The sequence below is a fragment of the Sinohyriopsis cumingii genome, chromosome 3 (genome assembly GCF_028554795.1).
Source record: "Sinohyriopsis cumingii isolate HCF-2022 chromosome 3, ASM2855479v2, whole genome shotgun sequence".
Lineage (NCBI taxonomy): Eukaryota > Metazoa > Mollusca > Bivalvia > Unionida > Unionidae > Sinohyriopsis > Sinohyriopsis cumingii.
In genome coordinates this window covers 106,656,826-106,679,475 of record NC_142963.1, presented here as the reverse complement: position 1 = coordinate 106,679,475, position 22,650 = coordinate 106,656,826, and the positions used below count along the sequence as shown (strand labels likewise).

At 33.6% G+C, this 22,650-nt stretch overlaps 1 protein-coding gene across 1 annotated transcript; it reads left to right on the top strand.

Annotated features, from left to right (window-relative positions):
* Positions 1 to 17,996: 17,996 nt before the first annotated feature.
* LOC149803485 (uncharacterized) lies at positions 17,997 to 21,313 on the top strand. The gene is made up of 4 exons (XM_089953936.1): positions 17,997 to 18,688; positions 19,518 to 19,903; positions 20,517 to 20,650; positions 21,089 to 21,313. The coding sequence occupies exons 1-4, from the start codon at positions 18,423 to 18,425 to the stop codon at positions 21,311 to 21,313; spliced, it is 1,011 nt and encodes a 336-aa protein (XP_089810062.1). The 5' UTR covers positions 17,997 to 18,422.
* The last annotated feature ends 1,337 nt before the right edge of the window (positions 21,314 to 22,650 follow it).

Here is a 22,650-nt window from a genome sequence, read left to right as displayed (position 1 = left end):
GAGCGTCAATAGGGTCGTTGAAGGCAAAATTATTTTGTGTAGATACTTTTGCCTATATGCATATGTCAAGTTTATTATTTGAAAATATGATTCAAAAATTGCTTTTATTTTACCTCTAACAATTATTTGTTAGAAGAATAGCTAATTAGATAGACTGAATTAATAACTATTTATAATTTAATACAGTGAACAACTATGAATAATCCATAAACCAGTCTGTCCATTTTTTATTATTGATTAATAGTCGTAAAGTACGTGTGTATCCATAATTTTAGCAAGTAATAGTTGAAATTATACCAATCCCTTTACATAAGGACAAAACAACACTAAAAGACAAAAGCCAGTACACAGTTATAGTGATATGAGCCAATACACATTTATAGGGATTTGTTTTACACACCAACGATAGGAACACGCAGTAAGATCGTAATATAGTATAATAATTTAAGCCTGCGGGCAATTGCATTCTCTGTGCTGTTTTCAAGTATTTAAACTCATTGCTCTTAACACTACCCTTATATATTTCTATTTTCTCTTAACTAACAATAACAATCTTATTCTATTGGCGACATTATCCTAAAACAAGTCCACTTTTCTCATCTCCACTAAGCAAAAATAAACTATTTAATCAAGAGTTAAAATCTTATCAAATAAACAAAATTCAATCAATACCTACAACATACTACCTTACTACAATATTAATAAGCAATCCAACTTACATAGGAAATTAAATAAGACAATACCATAAAACCAAAATTTACAATAAAAACCATCAATTGAAATCAATATATACACAAAGTTAACTAAACCTAAAACTATAACTATCCAAACATAAGGAATTTACAAAAGAAAGGTCTCAACTTAATAGTAACAAATCATTAGCCACACTTAGTCAAACAACTAAACAATATGGCTCAAAACAAGTATACAAACAAAATGGCGCTCAACGCCAGAAAAAAAAAAAAAAAAAACAAGAAAAACAAGATAGGCAACTTAACAATATCAAAAAAATGTCACTAAACAACCAAATAGAAAAGTATTCCCCAATACAAAGAGGACATCTAGACACTAGCTTGAGCCGTTCAATAAAACAAATCCAACAAAAAAAAAACATATATAACATTCACTACCAGCTTCCCACACGATCTGTTTAATCGCAGCAATAAACGATCTTGACCCAACCTCACCTATAGACTTCAAGCGCCCTGATTAGACATACCAATATGAGGAATTAGATGACACAATACCCACACTATACATGGAACACATAATCGCAACCCCCCACCCGAATTGGACCAACACTTAGATGTCAAAATAACACTACCAACATACAAACTACTTGAAATTCCCAAATCCAAAACACCAATTGGCATTCTGATAAGCAAAGAACCAAAAACCACTATTACCCAACCCAAACCACAGCTAAACCAACCTAACGTAAACGATTCAGCAACCAATCTAAACGTAACAGCTCCAACTACAACTACACAGCAAACTACTACCCGCCCCTCCACACTCAACACATCAAAACCCAACAATAATGGAAAACAGGATATCTCAAAGAATGAACCAAAAAAAGAAATCATCCACAACAGCCAAACCCTAGGCCCCTCAGGGATCAATCAAGGTAATAAAACCAACAGCCAACCATCTAAAAAAAAAAAAAAACCCTAAACCCAACTACCCTTCTGCTATAGACAGTACCAGGGAACAAGTAACATATTTAGGTAAAGGAGAGCTTCTTATGGAGAAGAAAAGAAAAAAAAACACCACCACTCCAACCCAAACTGGGAAACAGGATACAAGTACTAAAAAACACTCTCCACCAGGCAACAACCAGGAAGTAAAACCAAGATTTCATTCACTGGAATATACGTTATACATAAGCAGTAGGGACAAGCAACTACTCCACTTAAGCAACAACAGCATTATAGGCGCGCTTTCCAGAGCACACCGTGGGAAATTTAGGTTAATTAAACCAAAAATTGACGACCTAATTGTTCAATGCAGCACGCTCAACCAAGTGAAAAAATTCCTGCAACTGGAAATCCTATGCCACATTAGAGTTAAAATCGAAAGGCACCACAAAATACAAAATAAACCTACTAAACCTGACAGCAAAAACCCCTCTGAATCAAAAACAGACAACAAAACTACCAAACCACTTCTAAATACGAACTTCAAATCAGTACTAACCCTCAAAGGATATAATAAGGATCTAAATGACCAAACACTGCTTAAAAAATCTCAATGAGAATGGTGCAAAAATAGAAAAGGCATACCGACTTAAAAATAGTAAAGGACTACCCACCACAAAAGCAGTTATAGCATCAAAAGAACGAATTACAACCTTGATAAAATAAGGTTCCTCCGGAGTAAGACACGTATGGGCAGCCGTCGCCGCCAAAATTACATTAATCAAATGATCTAGTATGAAATCAAATGATTTAACCTAGCAAATGAAATGATCAATCCAGATTCCAAATGATGTGGTGTCACATGAAATGATGTAGAGTGAAATGAAATGATTTAACACATCAAACGGAATGATGAATTCAGATTCCAAATGATGTTGTGTGATATGAAATGATGTAGCATGAAATGAAATGATTGAACCCCAAAAATGAAATAATGAATTCAGATTTCAAATGATGTGGCGTTAAATGAAATGATCTGGTATTAAATAAAATGATTTAAAGAACAAAACGGAATGATGATATATGCTTCCAAATGACGTGCTATTAAATAAAATGATGTAGTCTAAAATGAAATGATTTAACTCAACAAATGAAATCATGATTTTAAATTCCAAATGATCTGGCATTAAATAAAATGATTTAAAGAACAAAACGGATTGATGAAATCTGCTTCCAAATGATATATTATTAAATGAAATTACGTAGTATGAAATGAAATGATTTAACTCAACAAATGAAATGATGAATTCAGATTCCAAATGATGTGGTATTAAATTAAATGATTTAAAGAACAAAACGGATTGATGAAATCTGCTTCCAAATGACGTAGTATTAAATGAAATTATGTAGTCTAGAATTAAATAATTTAACCCAACAAATGAAATGATGTATTCAGATTCCAAATGATCTGGCATTAGTTGAAATGGTCTGAAGAACAGAATGGAATGATCAGCTCATATTCCAAATGATGTGGTATTAAATGAAATGTATGGAATGTAAACGGTCTGATCAAAGTGTAAATCAGCTAGCGTAAATCCAAACAAACACAGGGGGGCGCTGTTATCTATGACGTATGATGTCAGCACGCCGAAACATAATCGACGGGCGTATTTACAGCATTCGGCTGAGATTTTTTGCAGACGACAGTTGGACAGCAAAGCAAAGGTAAGTGTTTCTTTTCATATTTTATAAACAAGAACAGTATTTTCCAATCAGCATAAAGTTATTTTATCCACATTAATGAATGTGCGTGTATTTTTTTTTTCAAGTTCTGCCCTGTACTGCGCAAATTTCTTAGACTTCAACAAAGCGAGATCTATCAACTAAAGAGATTAAATCTTGATTTTATTTGATCAATATTAATTACCATGTTTAATGACCTTTCACACTAAGCCAAAAATGTGTTTCCCGTCAATTTTGGTATATTTTACATTACCGGCCCTACGTGCATACGCATTATTCGTCCAAGGTCTATATGTTATCAATTCTTTTTCCGCCATTGAATCCAGTTTGCAGCGACATATTAGTGCTTTCTTTCTTCTTTTATATTTCCTCTTTGATATCGAATATAATTTTTCTTAGAATCCCTTATTCACGACTCTTAGTGTACTTCAAACACGCCACTCTCCTTTCCAAACGTATTGAAAATTGGGGTGGGGGAACTTAGTCATATATTTTGAAAGAATAATACGTGAACAAAAAACAGTTACCTCCTTTGGAGTGTTTTATGGCGAAGAAGAAGCATAGATCATGTTTGAATAAGCCCACGATTTAGCAAATGATGTATGAAAATAACAAGGAAAGGCCATGGATTGTATCAGAATTTAAAAAAAAAAAAACAGCATCAGCGATTTGTAAGTGATACCACGTAGCCCTTAGGGTAAAGACGTTCTCTCTCTCTCTCTCTCTCTCTCTCTCTCTCCAATAGAAAGGTCGAAGCTTGTACTTTCTGCTTTCTGCTGACTGCTGAACCAATGCTAGATTTTACCTGATATCCATGGATTTAAGTAGTATCTATTTGGTATGTATTTGTACTTAGCTCAATTGCCTGTTTCAACATAAAAAACTTCTCAAAAAGTAAACAAAAAAATAATAATAATGGGATGAGCAAATTTTAAAAAAAATTGAATTAAAAAATACAAAAAAGTGTTTAAAAAATTGCGACCTCTTGTTTGGCAGCCTGACACATACAAAGATAAATGTGGGTATCAATATAAAAAAGCCATTCATTTTCAAGATAAAAAATTTGAAAAAGTAAAATTGGGATGAGCGAATTTGAAAGAAATGCCAAAAAAGGTATTTGCAAAAAAATTGGGATGCCACAGCGAGTTTCGAACTTTCGACATCTTGTTTTACCGAAGCGAGGCATATTTTATAACTTTTCTACTTTGATGTCATTGGCAGTGCCAACAAGAACAAAATATCAAAATTAATAATAATAATAATAATAATAATAATATGTCATGTCAAAAGTAACAAATTGTCACTGCCACAAGAGCAATGTTTGTTTTAAAGCATAAATACATTCTAACTTTGCATGCAAGCATTGGCGTCCTAAAGGTAAATGGCGTCGGGACGACGATGATAGCCCAAGGGTTTTTTGGCGCCACAACACCTCTGGCACCCATCCGTGGTTTTGGTGCCCCAATGCCATTAGCGTACGGAGCAAACACTCCGTCCGTACCCCAAACCCTCCTTTATAACACTACTGCATGCAAGCTTATATTATCTACTTCTTCTCCTGACATCATATTAGACCTAAAATCAACGTTTCTTAATCGTATGCTTCCAAATATAAGTCAAGCCCTTCAGCTCAGTTGAGCCTACCCCCACCCCCACCCCACCCCAGATCTCTTTGTTATGCCACTTAATATCAGATAAAACGAATGAGCGATATTAGTTTATTACTAAAATAGTCCATTTTAGTCAGAAGAGATTCAAACTTAGAATTAAAGTAGGACATTATCATCGTTGTGTATTCCGAGACGATGAAACATAAGGTAGCTAGGGTAAATCATCCTTAGCTGATGATGTGATAATCTGTGGAAGTGAGAAAAAAATTGACACGTTTGTGTAATTGTGTCACTGACACACGAATATAAAAACCAATTCCACAAAAGCACTGTACCTCTTCATCAAATATTTAAGTCCAATTTTCATCGGTTCCCAAAAGTGTTTCAGCAGAACAGTTTTTTTAGATGATCACAAATATATACAATCAGATTAAAAATAATGTTGAAGCAAAAAATAAGCAACGTCCAGCTCATCATCATTACCATTAGCAGCACTATCATCATTGTTGTCATCACCATACCATTATATCAGTTTAGATAATTCATTTTCTTCTTGTTCTTGCTTTTCTTCTTCTTCTTCTTCTTCTTCTAATAATAATAATAATAATAATAGAAAGAAGAAGAAATAGATTTATTTGTTTATTTATTGTCATGGTAGCTTATAACTTTTCAGTACTGACTAATTTTAAGATCAACCAATAACAGCTTTCTCTCCAAAATTGTATAATCCTGTCAGTTTTACAGGCTTCCACATATCAAGAAAGTCGGTGTATATGTTGCTTTATTTCTTATATATTGGTCACTATAAAGGAGGATGTACTTTAGGCATGACATTGTTTTGGGGCTATATTTTAAATGTATTACCAGTAAACGGTAATACTATATGGCTATATGTATATTAGAAGTAACACTGAAGAAACTATGGCTATTAAAATATTAAAATATTAAATCAAAATAAATAATTTAAAATAATAATAAAAATTAAATTAAAATAAAGTTTTTGAAAAGATATTAACATGGAAGTTTATAAAAGTTTATGATTAAAATTTACACGAACCTTGTGCATGCAACATTCGTGCAACAAGTTTTATCAAGTTGCATAATAATTAAATAGTTATTCTTTTGTAGCTTCTATTTCTGTCCACATTTCATCTATTTTCATAAGCCCAAGTTTTAGTCTTTTATCTTCCAATATATATAAAACCTAGTATCAAAATAATAACTTTGTATTTTATAAGAATATCTAGTTTGAATTAATTATTAATGTGAGTTAGTTTCATAATTCCATTCCAGTTTCCATCTGCACATTATTTCTGGTGCGTCTACATTTTTTTATAAAAACGAAGATGGAACCTTCATGGTAATATATGGTTTTGTAAAGTTCCTTGAAAAATTGTGAAAACAGAAAATATTTTACAAGAATCATAGAGACATGATCCTGGGATAATTCAGAAAGAAGAAAAAAATTGATTCCATCGCTGTCTTTCTTTCGATATATGTTTCAACACTACAAGGACTTCCATATTTGTAAAGTGGTATGTGATGAGCCCTTAGAAAGACAAACTGTTCACATCTCCAAATATATCAAACAAATCAACATGGAACGTGTATCAACAATTAGCATCCCTTGATACTTTAAGTTTGGGTCTGTATGAAGTGTTACAACTTTATGGTGTTAAACTAAGTAACAGAAACAAGCGAAACCGTAAAGTTTAAGAAAATCTAACTTTGTGCACCATCAACAGATTTATTATGTCAAGTAAAGTTTTCTTCTTCTTCTTCTTCTTCTTCTTATTATTATTATTATTATTATTATCATTATTGAACATGATATTTGTGATGCTGGTGTCTTTAATTTATTCTCTTTATATTGTTTTATTGTGGTGCTGTACACACCTACAAGCACTTCTCCGCATTTTTCTGACATGACTGGAGGCGCCACCAGTTATTGGTCTAAGTGGTGCTAAATAGTGATGGTGATTGTAATGTTTTGTTATTGAAGAATAACTCCAGTAGCGGTCTATAATTTTTATCATACATTTTGTTCAATAAAATATGTATATATGTCAGCAGTATCACATGCGCAGGCGCGCACTAAGAAAATACATTATGAAAAGGAGAGCGATAGATGCATTCCAATCAATATGTGTACAGCAAGTATGACTTAGAACGAGATGAGAATAATGATAGCGTATGACATGAAATTAATATTACGTATAAATATGAGTGACAAAATCATACGTGGTAATTTTTCTAAAAGAAATTTGTTCACAGTATAAAGACTTAGTTCCTAATTATTCGACGCCAAACTATATAAACAATATGTTCAGTAAAAGGACAAATAATGTCAATACAGTTTCTGGTCTATCGATACTACGCTCTATGCCAAATTGTAACTTTCTTCTTTCTAAGCCCGAAATTGAATTGTATAAAAATAGCAGGAGTCCAATCATTTGGAACTGTCTACCTATAGATGTTAAAGAAGAACCATCAGAGCATTCCTTTCGTCACAGGCGTTTGAAATGGATACAATCTAAATAATGTCTATAACCGGTTATGGTCAGCTTCCCCCCCCCCCTCTCTCTCTCTCTCTCTGTGTGAATGAAAAGTTTTCAATCATGCATGTTGGTGTACACAATGCTTTCTGTGCTATATCAACACTTAATTGTTCCTGTGTATATCAATCATTAAACCTTTTCTGTACGATGTTTGTTTCTCAACTGTATTTTATATATTTGCCTCTACATATGTAGATAATAAAGTGCCACAAGTGAGGTTAGTTTCGGTACTAATTGTGTTACCATCATCACATAAGACTATTATTATTATTATTATTATGCAAAGAGAAATTAACATTGAACCAAAGGTGGAAAACAAAGAGAAACGCGTGAAATTAATATGTAAAACTCAGGCGTGGATATGAGTTACGCGATCAGTGAAGTATGCATCAATAATAATAATAATAATAATAATAATAATAATTACCTATCTTTAACGAGGATAACACGTTTGGTGATGGCTGACCCATCTGCCGTCTGGTCCTCAGTTTTTTTAATCGGCTATGTTACAATTTTTTTAAAAATATTTAAAACAAAAATAAGAAGGAAAAAAAATGTACAAAATAAAAATATAAGATCATGCACATAACCAGGTATCGTCGCACTCATTCTGACTATGTGTGACTATACTGGGAAACATACAACTATGAACAATATTCAGTACACACAATACACAGGTACATACATTTCAGCATAAGTCTTACTTTATATATATATATATATATATATATATATATATATATATATATATATATATATATATATATATATATATATATCAAATTAGATCTGGATATATCAATCATGGATATGATTATAAATTTTTCTATTCAGAGCTTTTAGTATGTCATTCCAGCTGGTCAAGAAAAAACTTCGTTAATGATATTTTAAAAGAAGCAAGGGAAGTTGAATTACGTATCCTCATTGATAAGGAATTCCATATAGTAGGTGCTGATACAAAAAATGAGCTTTTGTAATGCTTGGTTTTCGACAGAGGAATCTGGAGATCGTTGTTAGTCGTCGATCGGAGATTACGCTCAGTATTCGATGATCTTAGTTCAATTATGTTAGAGATATAATCTGGAGAAAGACCGTTGAAAGACTTGTATGTCATGATTCCTTTAAAATAAAGAATACGTTTTTGTATAGGTAGCCATTTCATACGTGAAAACAAAACATTTGTGGGAGTCATAACAGAAAGTTTCAGTATGATTTAGGCTGCCCTTTTCTGGAGTCTATCAATTCTGGACAGATTATAATTGGATGTGTTTCCCCATATGGTACATCCGTAATCTATCAGTGGTAGTATATAACCCGAAAAATAAATTTCAAGTGATTGGGAAGGTAGAAATTTCGAAAGCAATTTTAACAGTTATTCTTTTGACTATCATTGCACATAGGTGATCGATATGCGCATTCCAGCTGAGGTGTTGATCAATGTAGATACCAAGAAGTTTCTGATTTTTGACAATAGATACGTCTAAGCCATTTTGAGTTAGACGTAAATCCATGTTAGTAGATAGACGCTGCCTTTTTCCAATTGTCATACATTTCGTTTTAGAGATGTTAATATGCATTTTATTTTGATGACACCAAACTGATATATTGTTGAGGTCGATTTGAAGTTTATTTTTAATGGAGTCTAGTGATTTACCAGATAAATGCAATGTAGAATCATTGTATGAACGATGGGATATAGAATATGGCGGCGATTATTAACTGAGAAGGTAAGGTACAGTGTGAAAGAAGTAAAGTATGTGGTGAGGAATAATGATTTGTTATAGGCTGCTATCAATTACTAGTTCGAAGTTATAAATGAAACAGAATATTCCAGGTGTGCACCATTTATCAATGAAGGGTGAACTAGACTCAATTGGTAAACGTCGGCTTTTATTCTGCATACTAACCTGGATGGTGAAAAGGATAGCAGCGCATTAATGGATATTTGCTTCCTTATGATAATATGAACTAATAGGTTTAATCTATATGGCGTATTTGTATTAAACGCATACTAATTATTTATTAATTACAAGACACCAGTAAAGCTGCGGAGACACGATTGCCCTCAAACTATTTTTCTCATTGATCTTAAAACCTGTGAGGGCATAACATCAACCAGCTGTTGATGTAAATCAGTTCTAGTCCAGTGTAGAATGTCTGATTAATTTCTTTGTCAAGCACTGTTGAGTGATATTTAAAGCTAATTAGAATTAGGCTAACGCTACATCTCAAATCCTGCGTATGTTAACATTTAAAATGGTTCTGTCTCTCATGTGGGTTTCACAGTCTTCCCAAACGTGTGAAATATCAAGTTTGCTTGATAGATGCTGATTTGCTTTCATCAAGAGTCAAGTATCAGGGTTTTAAAAAAATCACTCGGACAAGCTCTGATACTGTGGTAGGCATGAACATTAAATGTCTATAGTTTTCCGATTTCTTCAGTTTCTTTAAATCTTGCCATTTTCTGCTGCAAGTTTTCTGGTGCCGGTGGCAAAGTAGCTAGTAATTTTATAAATAGATTTAAAATTTTAAAAGCAGTTCCCGATATGGCATGGGAAGCCATATACATATATTGGTTTGGCTTGCTCATGAGACACAGAAAAGATATATATACAAATAATAAATTAAGTAGACTTTTAGAAACACCGCGAAAATTGAGAGAAATTAGGGAAGTTTTAATTAAATATAGAGACAAAGTAGATTTATGGGGTATAGGAAAGGAAAAAACATACGGGTGGATTAGGGAAAATGCAACAGAAAAAGTAATGAAAAAGTAATGAGCCAAGTAGAGTTGGAAAATAGATACGTAAATTGGAAACTAGCATGGGGAAATTGGATTAAGTTAGGATCTTTAAAAATACAGAGCCTCTGCTTTAAATACATGCATAATGTGTGGTTAACAGGAGAGGTTGCAGTGCGGCGGCATATGATCAGAGTATCGGCTAAATGTCCACTGTGTAAAAAATGTAACTTCAGTAAGACACATACAATACTACAGTGTGAACAAAGACAAACTAAAAGACAAAAAGTAATCGACGAGATTAGAAAGACAACTACACATAAGACACAAAATCTGCTATACTTGGACGGGAATTTTGACAAAATGACTTTATATACAGTGACGGATTACATAGTGGACACAATGAGATCATGTGGACAAATAATAAAAATTGGGAAAGACTAACGGACGCTCTCCTGCCAGAACACTCTTTCCTTTCTATTAAAAAAAAAAAATTAAATACTTACTATTCTTCTACCTTGCTTTGCTTCCTTCCACTCTTTCATCAAAAAATGTCTCGGAAATTTTGGCTAATAAATATATACAAGATAACCTGCTCGAGATGAGAGAAATACACCAAATAAATAAAGTATGGACCCCATCTCGAGTACATTTACTTATCTCTGACATACGAGAGCGGTATTATATAACACACACCCAAACCACTAAGGTTTTAAACTTATAGAGTAACACACCGCATTCTCGACAAAATTCAAAAACAAAACAAAAATCCCATCAAGGGAGAAATAGAACAACTGGGTTATAAAGATGATTTAGAGCTAAGTCCCAACACGTAAACAAATATAGCAAACAAAACAAATAGCACCAACATATAGCACTCATGGGACATAGGGGACCTGTAGCAAGGTCACTTAAAAAGAACTAAGGGAGGAAATCCGGAAAAGGTGACAGAAACCTTATTCGGACGTACAACCTTATAGATACACTAAGGCCATTTTAGAAATACCCCGATCAAAATTTCTAAATTCAAACTTTGATTTTAAAGTTTAAATTCCTTCAAAAACAATAACAGATACAACACATATATGGGGGAAAACACAAACACATAAACAATTTCCTCTTTGGTTAAGTGGGGGGGGGGATCTGTCTGGTCCCCCCCCCCCAAAAAAAAGTAATTTTCTTCCGATCAGTAGTAATTCAGCAGGGCAGTATCCATTCAGTAATGATGTTGCACGATAATGGCAAAATAGTTTTGTAAGGATCGTCTGTCTTTTTTCAGCATTCTTGTCATTATTTGTATATGTGTTGTACATACATACATACATACATACATACATACATGTAGAGTGTGTTGATTTCTTTCAATACCAACTTGTTTACAAGGAACAATTTGCCATAATTTAATAAATAAGAAAAATATAATTAACAGGGCTAGAAATTAACCTTTCATTACTAAGTGAAGGATAATATTCCCGACTTTCTTATGTATGCGATTTACTGTATGCAGTTGACCAACAATCTTTCTTATAAAGTTTAAATCTTTCGTGTCCACGTCTAATTATGCATAATTTCAGCATCAAGACCCGACTAACATGTTTTATAGGAAGAATCTTAGTAAAACAAGTCAAAAGTCGCCGATGCCTTTACTCTGTGCATTGTATCAGACAACGCTACAACTTGTCCGCATCATTACATTATGCCTTAGGGTTCGACAGCATTTACACAAGATAGTTCATATGTACCTTTGTGTAACTGTCTTCAGAAGCTTTATTCATTATGTAAAGCATTTCTATACTGGTCTCCTCAATCGTCGAAAGTCGATGCCATTTTGTTCACTACAGTAACTCAGAGTTACCTACAGATTCCCCACTTCCAAGACCTCACGTTTCTAGCCATGAGCACTCCGTTTTTGACACTTTTTCTACACTATTCTACGTATTTACTATCCGATTTGATAGACATGACGCTACACACACACACACACACACATACACACACACACACATATACATACATACATACATTATTACGACTCTGTCGTTTTATATATGTAATAGAAAAGTGTGAGAAGCAACAGACTGTGAAAAAGTCAACAAAGATTTTATTTCCCTTGATTACAAAGTGAAAATAAAGAGAAAGAAATTATGGTATTGCGAATTAAATCCCAAAATAATCAAAGAATTGCAGACAAAAGTTCCGATGACAAGAGGTATGAATAAACTTTAGTGGAAATCCAAATTAAATCCAACGCTAAAAGGGTTGATGTGCCTGCGATGGCATGTAAAGTGTTGTTTTGTCAAGTCTTTTGTTGGATTACAATAATACAATCCGAGATTATATCCTTTTTTGTATTTCACTATAAATCCAAGTCTCTATTTCCAAGAATGTTATCAGAGCACGTTTGTATTTCCAGAGAAGAAATAATTGGAATAACTAAAATTCCAGCCCATATGAACTACTGGTCACAACAATAATACAGAATAATTCTACTAAGATTTTAAATCACGAATGAATAATTTTTCCAGTGACAATATTATATAGTCCACTACTTGACCTCCGGTCACAATTACCATTTGTCATACAAACCCTTACAGAAGGCTCCTAATGTTTACAAAATAAAATCTTAGTTGTAATTATTTATAACTATTTCTAAAATTATAATACAAAATGTAGTAAACAACAGGAAAACCTGGCAATTTATGGGGAATTTCCAATAAACTAGACCCATACCCAAATAAACATGTCTACTTCTATTGATAGTGATTTTAATATCAACCCCATACACAAAGAGAATATTTTAGCCATATATTACTTGTTCACAGTCTTTAAAATACAATCAGTAATTAAATTCGAATATAAAATGAACTTGAATTTTTACTGGGTTAAGTCCAACATACAATATTACATGACAATAGTATAAAGTGAAATAAAAATTTTAAAACAAAACTAACAAGCAAACAATGCAAATTTAAACATACATACATTCATACACACATGCATACACACACACACACACACACACACACACACACGTATTCCTCATTGTGACAACCAATTAATTGACATTACAGAACAGAAAACGATTCATACAAGCAGCTTGCACGCAAGTACTGTTTATGGCATTCCATAACTATTACCAATTTTATTCTTAATTCAGACATGAGTACAAACCTTGATGATGCCATATCTATCTTGAGGAGGGTCGCAGACCAGATTTCCTCCACCCCATCATCACTTACATCCTCTGCATCTGGTTCATCTGCGAGTCAGACATCATCTTCATCGGTATCAGAGGAACACAGACGCTTGTTTAGTAGAACAATGGTATATAATTTCAACAAACTTCTCCTTTTTGCACTGTTTAATTCCATGAGCTACATCATTGTCATCACGGTGTTTCGTCTTTCTGTCTGTCATCCTGAGTTGTTGATGCCACGAAGATTTTAAAATTGAATTTTAACTTAAGTTTATGCAACTGTCTCATTTAATCAATTTAATTAAGTTTAGTCGATTCAACAGCCACTAAACTGAATTAAATGCTATGCGAAAAACAATAAAACTATTAACACGGACTAATTTATAGTTTTGCCTTTCCGTAACTTGCTAATGTCCTATTGATAATGTGTAAAAATATAATATCCGCTAAACTTTAATTAAACGTTATGATTCATAAAGTGTGTTTCCATACACATAAGCCCTATAACATTCATAGAAGCCTAGTGTATCAAACAGGTCTTCTTTCAATAGAAGAGTAAACGAATATCACCATGAAATGTTATTGATTTCCCCCAAAATATAATGACCTAGGCATCATCTTTTGTTATATGAGAAAAACCCACATAATCTTTTTATCTGTACATTTAGACGTGTCACATGTTCTTTTTGTTTTGCACAGAGATTAAATCCATATAGGTCAAGAACTGGTTGGACTGATAACAATTTGGTCAGGATTGATGGGAGAAGAAAAGGTACCCTTCATTATCACTATATATCACTATTTTATATAGTTGCTTTATTTCTGTTTTGTTTTTTGCCATATTAAGCACCCAAGACAACACTTATGAATGGAAAAATACATTTCATACAATGCATCAGGTTGAACGTGTACACACAGACACACAAATACTCTCACACAGACAGGTTATCCCATATATATAGTCAATATATAGCCTTTATTGTCTTGATGTGAAACCAGCACCACATCACTTCAACATTCAAGTTAACCACTAGAACAAGGCACAGTGTTTGTTTCTTTTTTAATATTCTGTACTAGTACTATTTTGAATATAAAATAAGTACCCCAACTATTGTATTGACTGTCTGCGTGATGTGTGTCTGTCTTACGATGCACAAATGTTAATATGTGTTTGTTTCTCCCCTCTTATGTTGTTGTTGTTTCTGTTCTGCTATGTCTTTTCGTTAGTGTGTTTGACGATTCACAAATTTACATTGTTCGATTTTGATGAAATGCCTACATTTAAAATTTACAAAATGGAATTTATCACATTTTTTCACACACTATTGCAACAGAGAATATGAAACCTAAGTATGATTTATAAATACATGCATATTTATTTCTTACTTGAATTTTTGTTCAACAGGAACGTGTGGGCATCCATGTCTCACAAACACATACCTAGCTGCTTCACTCATGCAACATAAAGTTATATAAAGTTTTAGGAAATATTGCTCATTTTTATGTCCTGATAAGTCACCAAAACAAGTAAACTGCGGTGATACATATTTCTATTTTAGGTCGCACTATGACTCGATCTTTTGTTTGTCTGAGTTCCAATACTTCTACAAATATTCCATTTCTGTAAGAAAGGAGAATCCTACGTAAAAATGGCCTTGGGGAAAAGAAAGTTATTATTCCTGCTGATGCTTTGCATGACCAAGTGAGACAGGCCATACTAAGGTAATTATGTTTTAGAAAAAGTAATGAAAGGTGATCGGCAAATTTTTGGAATGAAGGAAACGAGTGAAGTGCATGCGAATAAATGCTTGTGTGTTACGTTCTAAATCTATAGAGAATGAACTGTAAAAAAAAAGCAACAGCAGGTAGGCACTGTGCAACTCGGTTTCCGCCTCTAGGTTGCTCATCTAGTTACAGTTGAAGTCATAATAGAGAAGATACTCCATCGCTTGTTGATGTGAGTTATATCTACTGTTTTTCTTGATGCAAATGTCTCTTTCAAATTGTATCTATGTGTGCACTTCTATTTCACAATATACAGATTTGTTGAGTCATAGAACTTAAATTCCTCTCAACAATGCGAACATGTACAAATTCCCATCTTCAAGGTGTTCCAAGCCTCAACATGAAAAGAATATTCCAGCTGGAAATGTTTTTCTCCAATGTTTACTTAGAATATTGTTTCTTGGTAAATCAAACAATTAAGTACTTATTGCTAAACCATCAAGCTTATGTGTGAGTGGGAGTGGTGGAAGCTAATATTTGTTGGACCATAAATTATGCGTTAAGCTCCTATTGCATTTTTAAATAGAATATTCCACAAAATAAAAGTTCAGAAACACTATGTAAAATTTGAAATGTACAGATTCAGTAGATATTGTCTATTTTATTTATAGACTTATCTGTATCCCCTTTTGCGATTAGTTTTAATACTGTACTTGTAAGACCAGGTGTTTTTCTTAACGTTTATGCGGACAAGTAAGATTTGGTTGAACAAGCTAGGTCCTACGGTTTACTTGTCAAAATCAAGTAAAAGTATAAACCAAATTTTAGATACGTTCACAAAACAATATTATCTGAGTAAAAATAATTGAATGATATTCAAGAAATTACTGAAATATAATACTCGATGACTATTCCTCTCAGCACTCAACATCATCCATTCAATATTTCCAGCTTGAACCTACCTTTTAAATAAATTTAACCATATCTTTATTCCTGAAATCCTAACGCCAAACAAACACATCACATAATTGTCTTAAAATTGAGTTTAAAAGTGAACATTGATATAAAAGTGTTATCCGTACTCGAAAATAAAAAAAATGTAATATTCATTATCTGTTTTCCCGCTCTTTTCCGGCTTGAGATCAGTGTGGTGGTTTTGAGCTGTTAACGCTAAAAAGTAACTCCAAAAAAGTTTTAACCACAGTAAGTCACGGAAGATGCAGTGCAGAAGACATTAGGGAGTTCGGTACAGGTCGCATATACATCAGGCCGATTCAGAAGAGTATCGCTATAATTGACATAGAAGACTCTTTTGAAGAGCAAGAAAAGTGTTTGTCTTGTTCAAGCATGGTACCTATAAAGGACCTGAGAGAACACATGCAAACTTGTCAGGTAAGGTAGTCTGATTATCAATTAATTGTATCAGGTATTTTGCTCATGTTAAAGCTTTAACATTAATCCAACAGTATGTTACCTCCGTTTATATACAATTCATGTATATTAGACAAAGGTGCAATTTCTAAGGGCTGTCATCTTCGCAAGGCAAGGTTCCGATATGATAACCTATCACCGCCTCGACGTATCGGGCAGATATTTCTGTGTTTCATGTCTATGAATTTCACTGGATGCAACGGCAAGCCACCGCATCCAAATAAAATTAAGTTGTTCAAATGTGAACACTGTTCCTACATGATTGGGACAAGGGGAGCACACAGCTAGAATGGACGGATAAGTAAGCAATTTTCTAGTCCCAGTCCGTGTTTGCACAATTTCCTTTCTCTCAAATACACCTGTAATGGCTTCACTCTGGTACATAGTTATACTTTCGAAGTTAAACATCCAAAGTATCCTTTTAGGTCAATTGCCTCCATTATTTTCGGCCAATGTAGAATGCACCACACTATTGGTTACTTGGCATTATGTACGATGGGAGGCAGTTCAGGAAATCCAATAGATGTCGCTAGGACAAAGCACCAGTATATATGTTCGATCCGCCAAGGTGTAGATAGGATTATCATATCGGAAGCTTGGCTAGCGAAGATGAAGTGCTGTGTAAATGAAGTTTTGCTTTGCTTTTCTGTTGAGAGTATTTTTTTACAAACTTTACTGATACCTAGACAGAATCAAAGGGTATGCATTTCGTTTGGTTAGAAAGTGCCTGTTGTTTAGATCACTAAATTTATGCGATGGTATCATGTGTGCAGAGTATTTACGTAATTTTGGGGATTGAGAGTGTTATTGCTAAAAACGTAACCACATATTTTTTATGATTTTCAGAAATCAGGAGAAGATGCAGATTTCATTGAAATTTTCAAGCAAGTTGTATGTCTTTGAACCTCGGTTTTAGATCTACTTGACTCAGGACTAGACAATTTGTGTGACGGTCTTCTGTCCATCCTTCAATGCTTGATTATTTGCTTTAAATGATTCATATTTGTGTAGAGTGTGTAACTAACTCCCTCTACATTTGATAAATGATTCATATTTGTGTAGAGTGTGTAACTAACTCCCTCTACATTTGATAAATGATACATATTTGTGTAGAGTGTGTAACTAACTCCCTGTAAATTTGAAAAATGATTCATATTTGTGTAGAGTATAGTATAGTTGCACGTACAACTGATACATGATTTACATTCGTACAGTTCCTGCAAACTTGATATGTGATTTACTGGAAGTAGACTGCATATAGATGTATGGAATCCACTAAGCATCACAATAGAGCATCACTTTAGTGAAAAAGAAAGTGAGGCTCCAGTGCAGATTGATCATACATTATACATTGTCCCCTTTACTCAGTCCACTGGTCACTACCCATGTAAACTAACTAAATGTCCTGTTGGTGGATTTTTACGCGATGTTTTGCTTCATTGTCAATCCTCTTGCATGTTACAGAGTCTGATGATGGAATTTAATCATCCTTGATTAATAAATATGCCACTTCATAGTCATTCCAGTTATGTCCTACATATATTTCAACTATTACAGTACAGTTCTTATCTAAAATATATGTCTTGTAGAATGCATATGCTTTTTATGAAACTTACAGGACGACATAAATCTGAATCGATCTATAATCATCTGATTTGTCAAATGTTGTAAATATATTTATGTGTTTTCAGCGATGATCCAGCTAACGTTAGTGAGCAGCCTAGTGTTGTAACAACACACAACAACACCAGTACCGTAGACCCACCTCTCAACACTGGTGCAATGTACAGTAATGTACCCACAGTTCCAACTATCAGACAACAGGATAATGTCGTGGCCATGTTTCCCAACTCAGGGACTAGCGAGCATGCTGGTATAGTAGCAATAGTACAACGTACCAGTGAAGAGCATGGTGCTGGATCAAGAAACACTGAACGTCATAATGATGTAACCGGACATCCCAACATTGGTGATCTGTATCATACTGTAATGACAAATTACAGGTCTTCTTGTTTAGTTGACAACATGGCTGTGATTTTGGAAGAAGTGTAAGATGTTTTAAAAAAATATTTTTCGGAAAGATCCAATTATGAGATGTCACGTTGTATGGTTGCTGTATGCATTCATGCTTAGAAAAAAATTGATCAAAAGTCTTTGATCAAAGTATATGAAAAACAAAATTTCCTTCTTGAGGCCAATCTGTGCCTTTTCAGCGATACACTACTTTATATGAGATAGTGGAAATTCTTTTGTCTAGATGAGTCATAATAACGCATAATAAGATGCAGGTAACTCTAACTAGTTCATTTTACATGCTGGACTATGTATTTTTGTGCCAAGTGACCTGTTTATGTTTCCATCTGCAAAAAGGTAACTGTTTTCTTAACATTAAAGACTGGTTTAACACAAACACACGCACACCGATAAGCACCGATTGCTAATATATCTATTAACTAGTTAATCTTGTTGAATATCTTCTGCTTTGTTATCCAAGTAAAATATATTAATTCATGTATATAGCTTGGCTTCAATTACATGTTTACAGTGGATATCTTTATTTCTCACTGCCACATGCACATGAATGAGTGTTTGCCCTTTGAATTAGTCTACGGGAGACGATGGCATAGCTCCAAAGTACGCTTTTGCTTATCCTTCTTTTTTTTTTTCTTTTTTTTTCTAAAAAGAAAAAAGAAGGATAAGCAAAAGCGTACTTTGGAGCTATGCCATCGTCTCCCGTAGACGGACGGATGCCATTATTAGACTCCGTTGCTTTTCTTTTCTCTTGTTTCAGTATATATTGACGCCTTCTTAGTTTACAAAATTCCACCTGAATTTAGTAATTTAAGTACCTTGACTTCCTCTTTTTTGTTGCCACAGCAAGGACATTCATGACCCAGTAGTTGTCTTGCGCTATTTTCAAAAATCTGTAATGACTGGAAGACAATTAGACCAAACATCATTAACAGAACCGCTGGGGGGTGAAACCCAACCCATCTATGTGTCGCGGATGAATATGTTTGCAACAGGAATGGAGGAGATCTTGGAAGCGCCCAACATTCCGGTATCCCTTGAGGTGACATTTTATGGAGAAGAGGCTTCCGAGCTAGGGGGACCAAGGAAGGAGTTCCTCACTCATATGATGCAAGAGATAATAAAAGAAGAATGGAGACTTTTTGAAATGGCTGAGGAGGGTGCATACACACTGAAAGATGACTCCGGTGGACTTGAAAGGAAATACTATTTTGGTGCAGGACTAGTTTGTGGTAAGTGTTATATTTTCGTTACTTGCTGTAGATTTAATTTTTACTATGCTGGTCATAATTCGGCTATCAATGGACAACATATTTGCGATGTGAAAATTAGGCAGAGCACAATATGCTTTCATGTTAATTTTTGTGATAAATAGCTTTGGTCTGCAATTTGGTAAGCAATCGATAAAGCAAATCGTCTGTCGTGTAAATTAATGGTATAGGTCTTTCATTCTGTTATTGAACGAAAGTATACTCTCTCTCTCTCTCTCTCTCTCTCTCTCTTGACATATAAAGCGATCCTAACTGTTTTAGCAAAACTATTTCTGACATTCTTTAACTCCTATACCTCAATTTCAGTTTACACGACATTGTTGCATGCATGGTCAATACATTGCTATTTTTGGCGTGCACTTATATGTCACGCGTATTTCAACACTAGTAAGATGTGATTGTGATGACCCACATTTCTTGCTTAACAGGCTGTGCCTCGTTTTTGGAGTTAATAAGCGTGAAACAGAAAAATGATTCATTTGGTTTAAATATATCTTTCATTTAATATCACACGCGCGTCATCTTTGGTACTTTTCTAAAGTACCCATTCTATTCTTGTTAACAATATTTTTAGGTTTGTCATTGATGCAGAACGGGCCTCTACCATGTTTCCTAACAGAAGAAGAATTGGAAACGCTCCTGTCCCAAAACTTAACACCAGTCCAGGCACAATTTAGAGATGGCTTAAATCGGCTTGGTTTTGTTGATGTAAGCACAAATGAGTATCTAAACTTTCCCAAACCTGCAGCTGTAACCCGGACCTTTAAAACTCTTGTAACCTGTTATCATTATACACTAAAAATCTTGGCAGTGATTTTGGGACCACAATATACAATATAGCTTGTTTATTAAATAAGGATTGTAAACATTGTTAAGGTTATTTTAAAAGCATAAGCTTAGCATGTATTAGATTATGTGAATATCAGCTAATCTCATCAAGCTTTATAAATTTAGTAACCCTCATATTTTCCAATTCTTGAGAGGTAAACTGAAGATGCGCATAACTAGATAAGAATCAAACTGATAATAAAGTCTTATGTGCAAATAGAAGTTATGGTACAAAGTCCATTTTGTTATTGCAACCTTGCCAATGAAATAGTTTGGGTCGATTACAACTTTTTTACTTATTGAAATGTTACTTTTCAGTTAATGCGCCGAAAGCCGTATATTAAATATCTCTTCAGGCCTTCTGCATGGTCAACTCTGACACAGAGAAAATTGATCCATGTCCTAAAACCAGTATTCTCAGATATCGGATCTAACAGAAGATTAAAGAAGGATGGTACATATAAAAAATTCATAGCATACCTTAAAGAAGTTTCAGGTAAATATATAACATCTGTGAAGATAACAAGAAAGAGGCAGTTCTGATTTCATAGATTATAAATATACATTTATCAAAATGAAATATGGGGTAAATGTTTTTCGTTTGTGCCATGGTTATAATTGAACTAGTTTCTTAAAGATTATTATTAACATAATGATATTACATGTTTACTCCTGAATTACTCCATACTATCTAAATTGTATCTGTGTTCAGTCCATTGTACCTATGTTGTGTTAGATTAACATGATTACTAGGACTCCAATACATACACATTTTGAGAGACGTTCGATGTGAAAGGTTTATATAGCCTCTAAAGAGAGGTGGACATTTTCTTCTTTTACATTCACATTTCTACGACTTATTGTAAAACAATATGTTCAGTCCTTCTTTGTGGCAGCTAGCTAGGTTTGCATAACCGATAAACACACACACAAACACAGATATATATATATATATATATATATATATATATATATATATATATATATATATATATATATATATATATATATCCTTTTCTATGTGTTAATACCGGTTATATCTCATTGTGTAGTATAAAAAACGTGACATTTCCATTTCAGCGAGCTTCACATGTTCAAATATAAAATATATTGCTTTTTGTTTCACATGAAATATATTCGGCATTAACACATGAAAACAACATTTTAATTTTATTAAATAACAAACTTGATGTTATGTTTATTGTATGAAACCTACTCCTGAACAGAATGCTAGTAGAATCACTCTTCAGCACGCAACCACCATCCCCTATTTTTGTATTCACCGCACTGTGAACGGCATTCAATATCAGCGAGCGGCTATTGGTACATCAGCACATTCAAAACTGGAATTCACTCCGATTAGTCTACATCTTTGGCCTTGTGATAAAACATTTATGACTATTTGGCATCCATTTCACTATACTGCAAGTTTTCTTTTTTAAATTTTCATTTCGTATTCTAGAGAAGTAAATTAGTTGTTAAATTTTACAAAACTTGCTGGTTTTCGCGTTGTTCTGTCACTTGGTTTAAGACCATATATTTGAATATATATATATATATATATATATATATATATATATATATATATATATATATATATATATAATTCTATTGCTTTTTATAGGTGGTAGAAGAGGAACGGAGAAAGCCAAAGTTACATTGGAGAAAATATTACAGTTTGTGATGGCATCTGCAGAGATACCAGTTTTAGGATACTACATGCCACCCAAGACTGAATCTTTTGATGATGGAAGTATGCTTCCTAGAAGTTCTACTTGCATAAATGTCCTTTATTTACCTTTGGGACATTTACCAGATGATGCCGCATTATTTTTCTTTTTTGACTTTGCATTTCTGAACGAATACTTCGGAAAAATGTA

Bases quoted from the DNA above. Each gene is read 5' to 3' on its own strand.
- LOC149803485 (XM_089953936.1), top strand. From the start codon at position 18,423: ATGTACAGTAATGTACCCACAGTTCCAACTATCAGACAACAGGATAAT. The intron at 18,689-19,517 runs GTAAGATGTTTT...TTGTTGCCACAG, and splicing joins GCTGTGATTTTGGAAGAAGT to CAAGGACATTCATGACCCAG. The intron at 20,651-21,088 runs GTAAGCACAAAT...GTTACTTTTCAG, and splicing joins ATCGGCTTGGTTTTGTTGAT to TTAATGCGCCGAAAGCCGTA.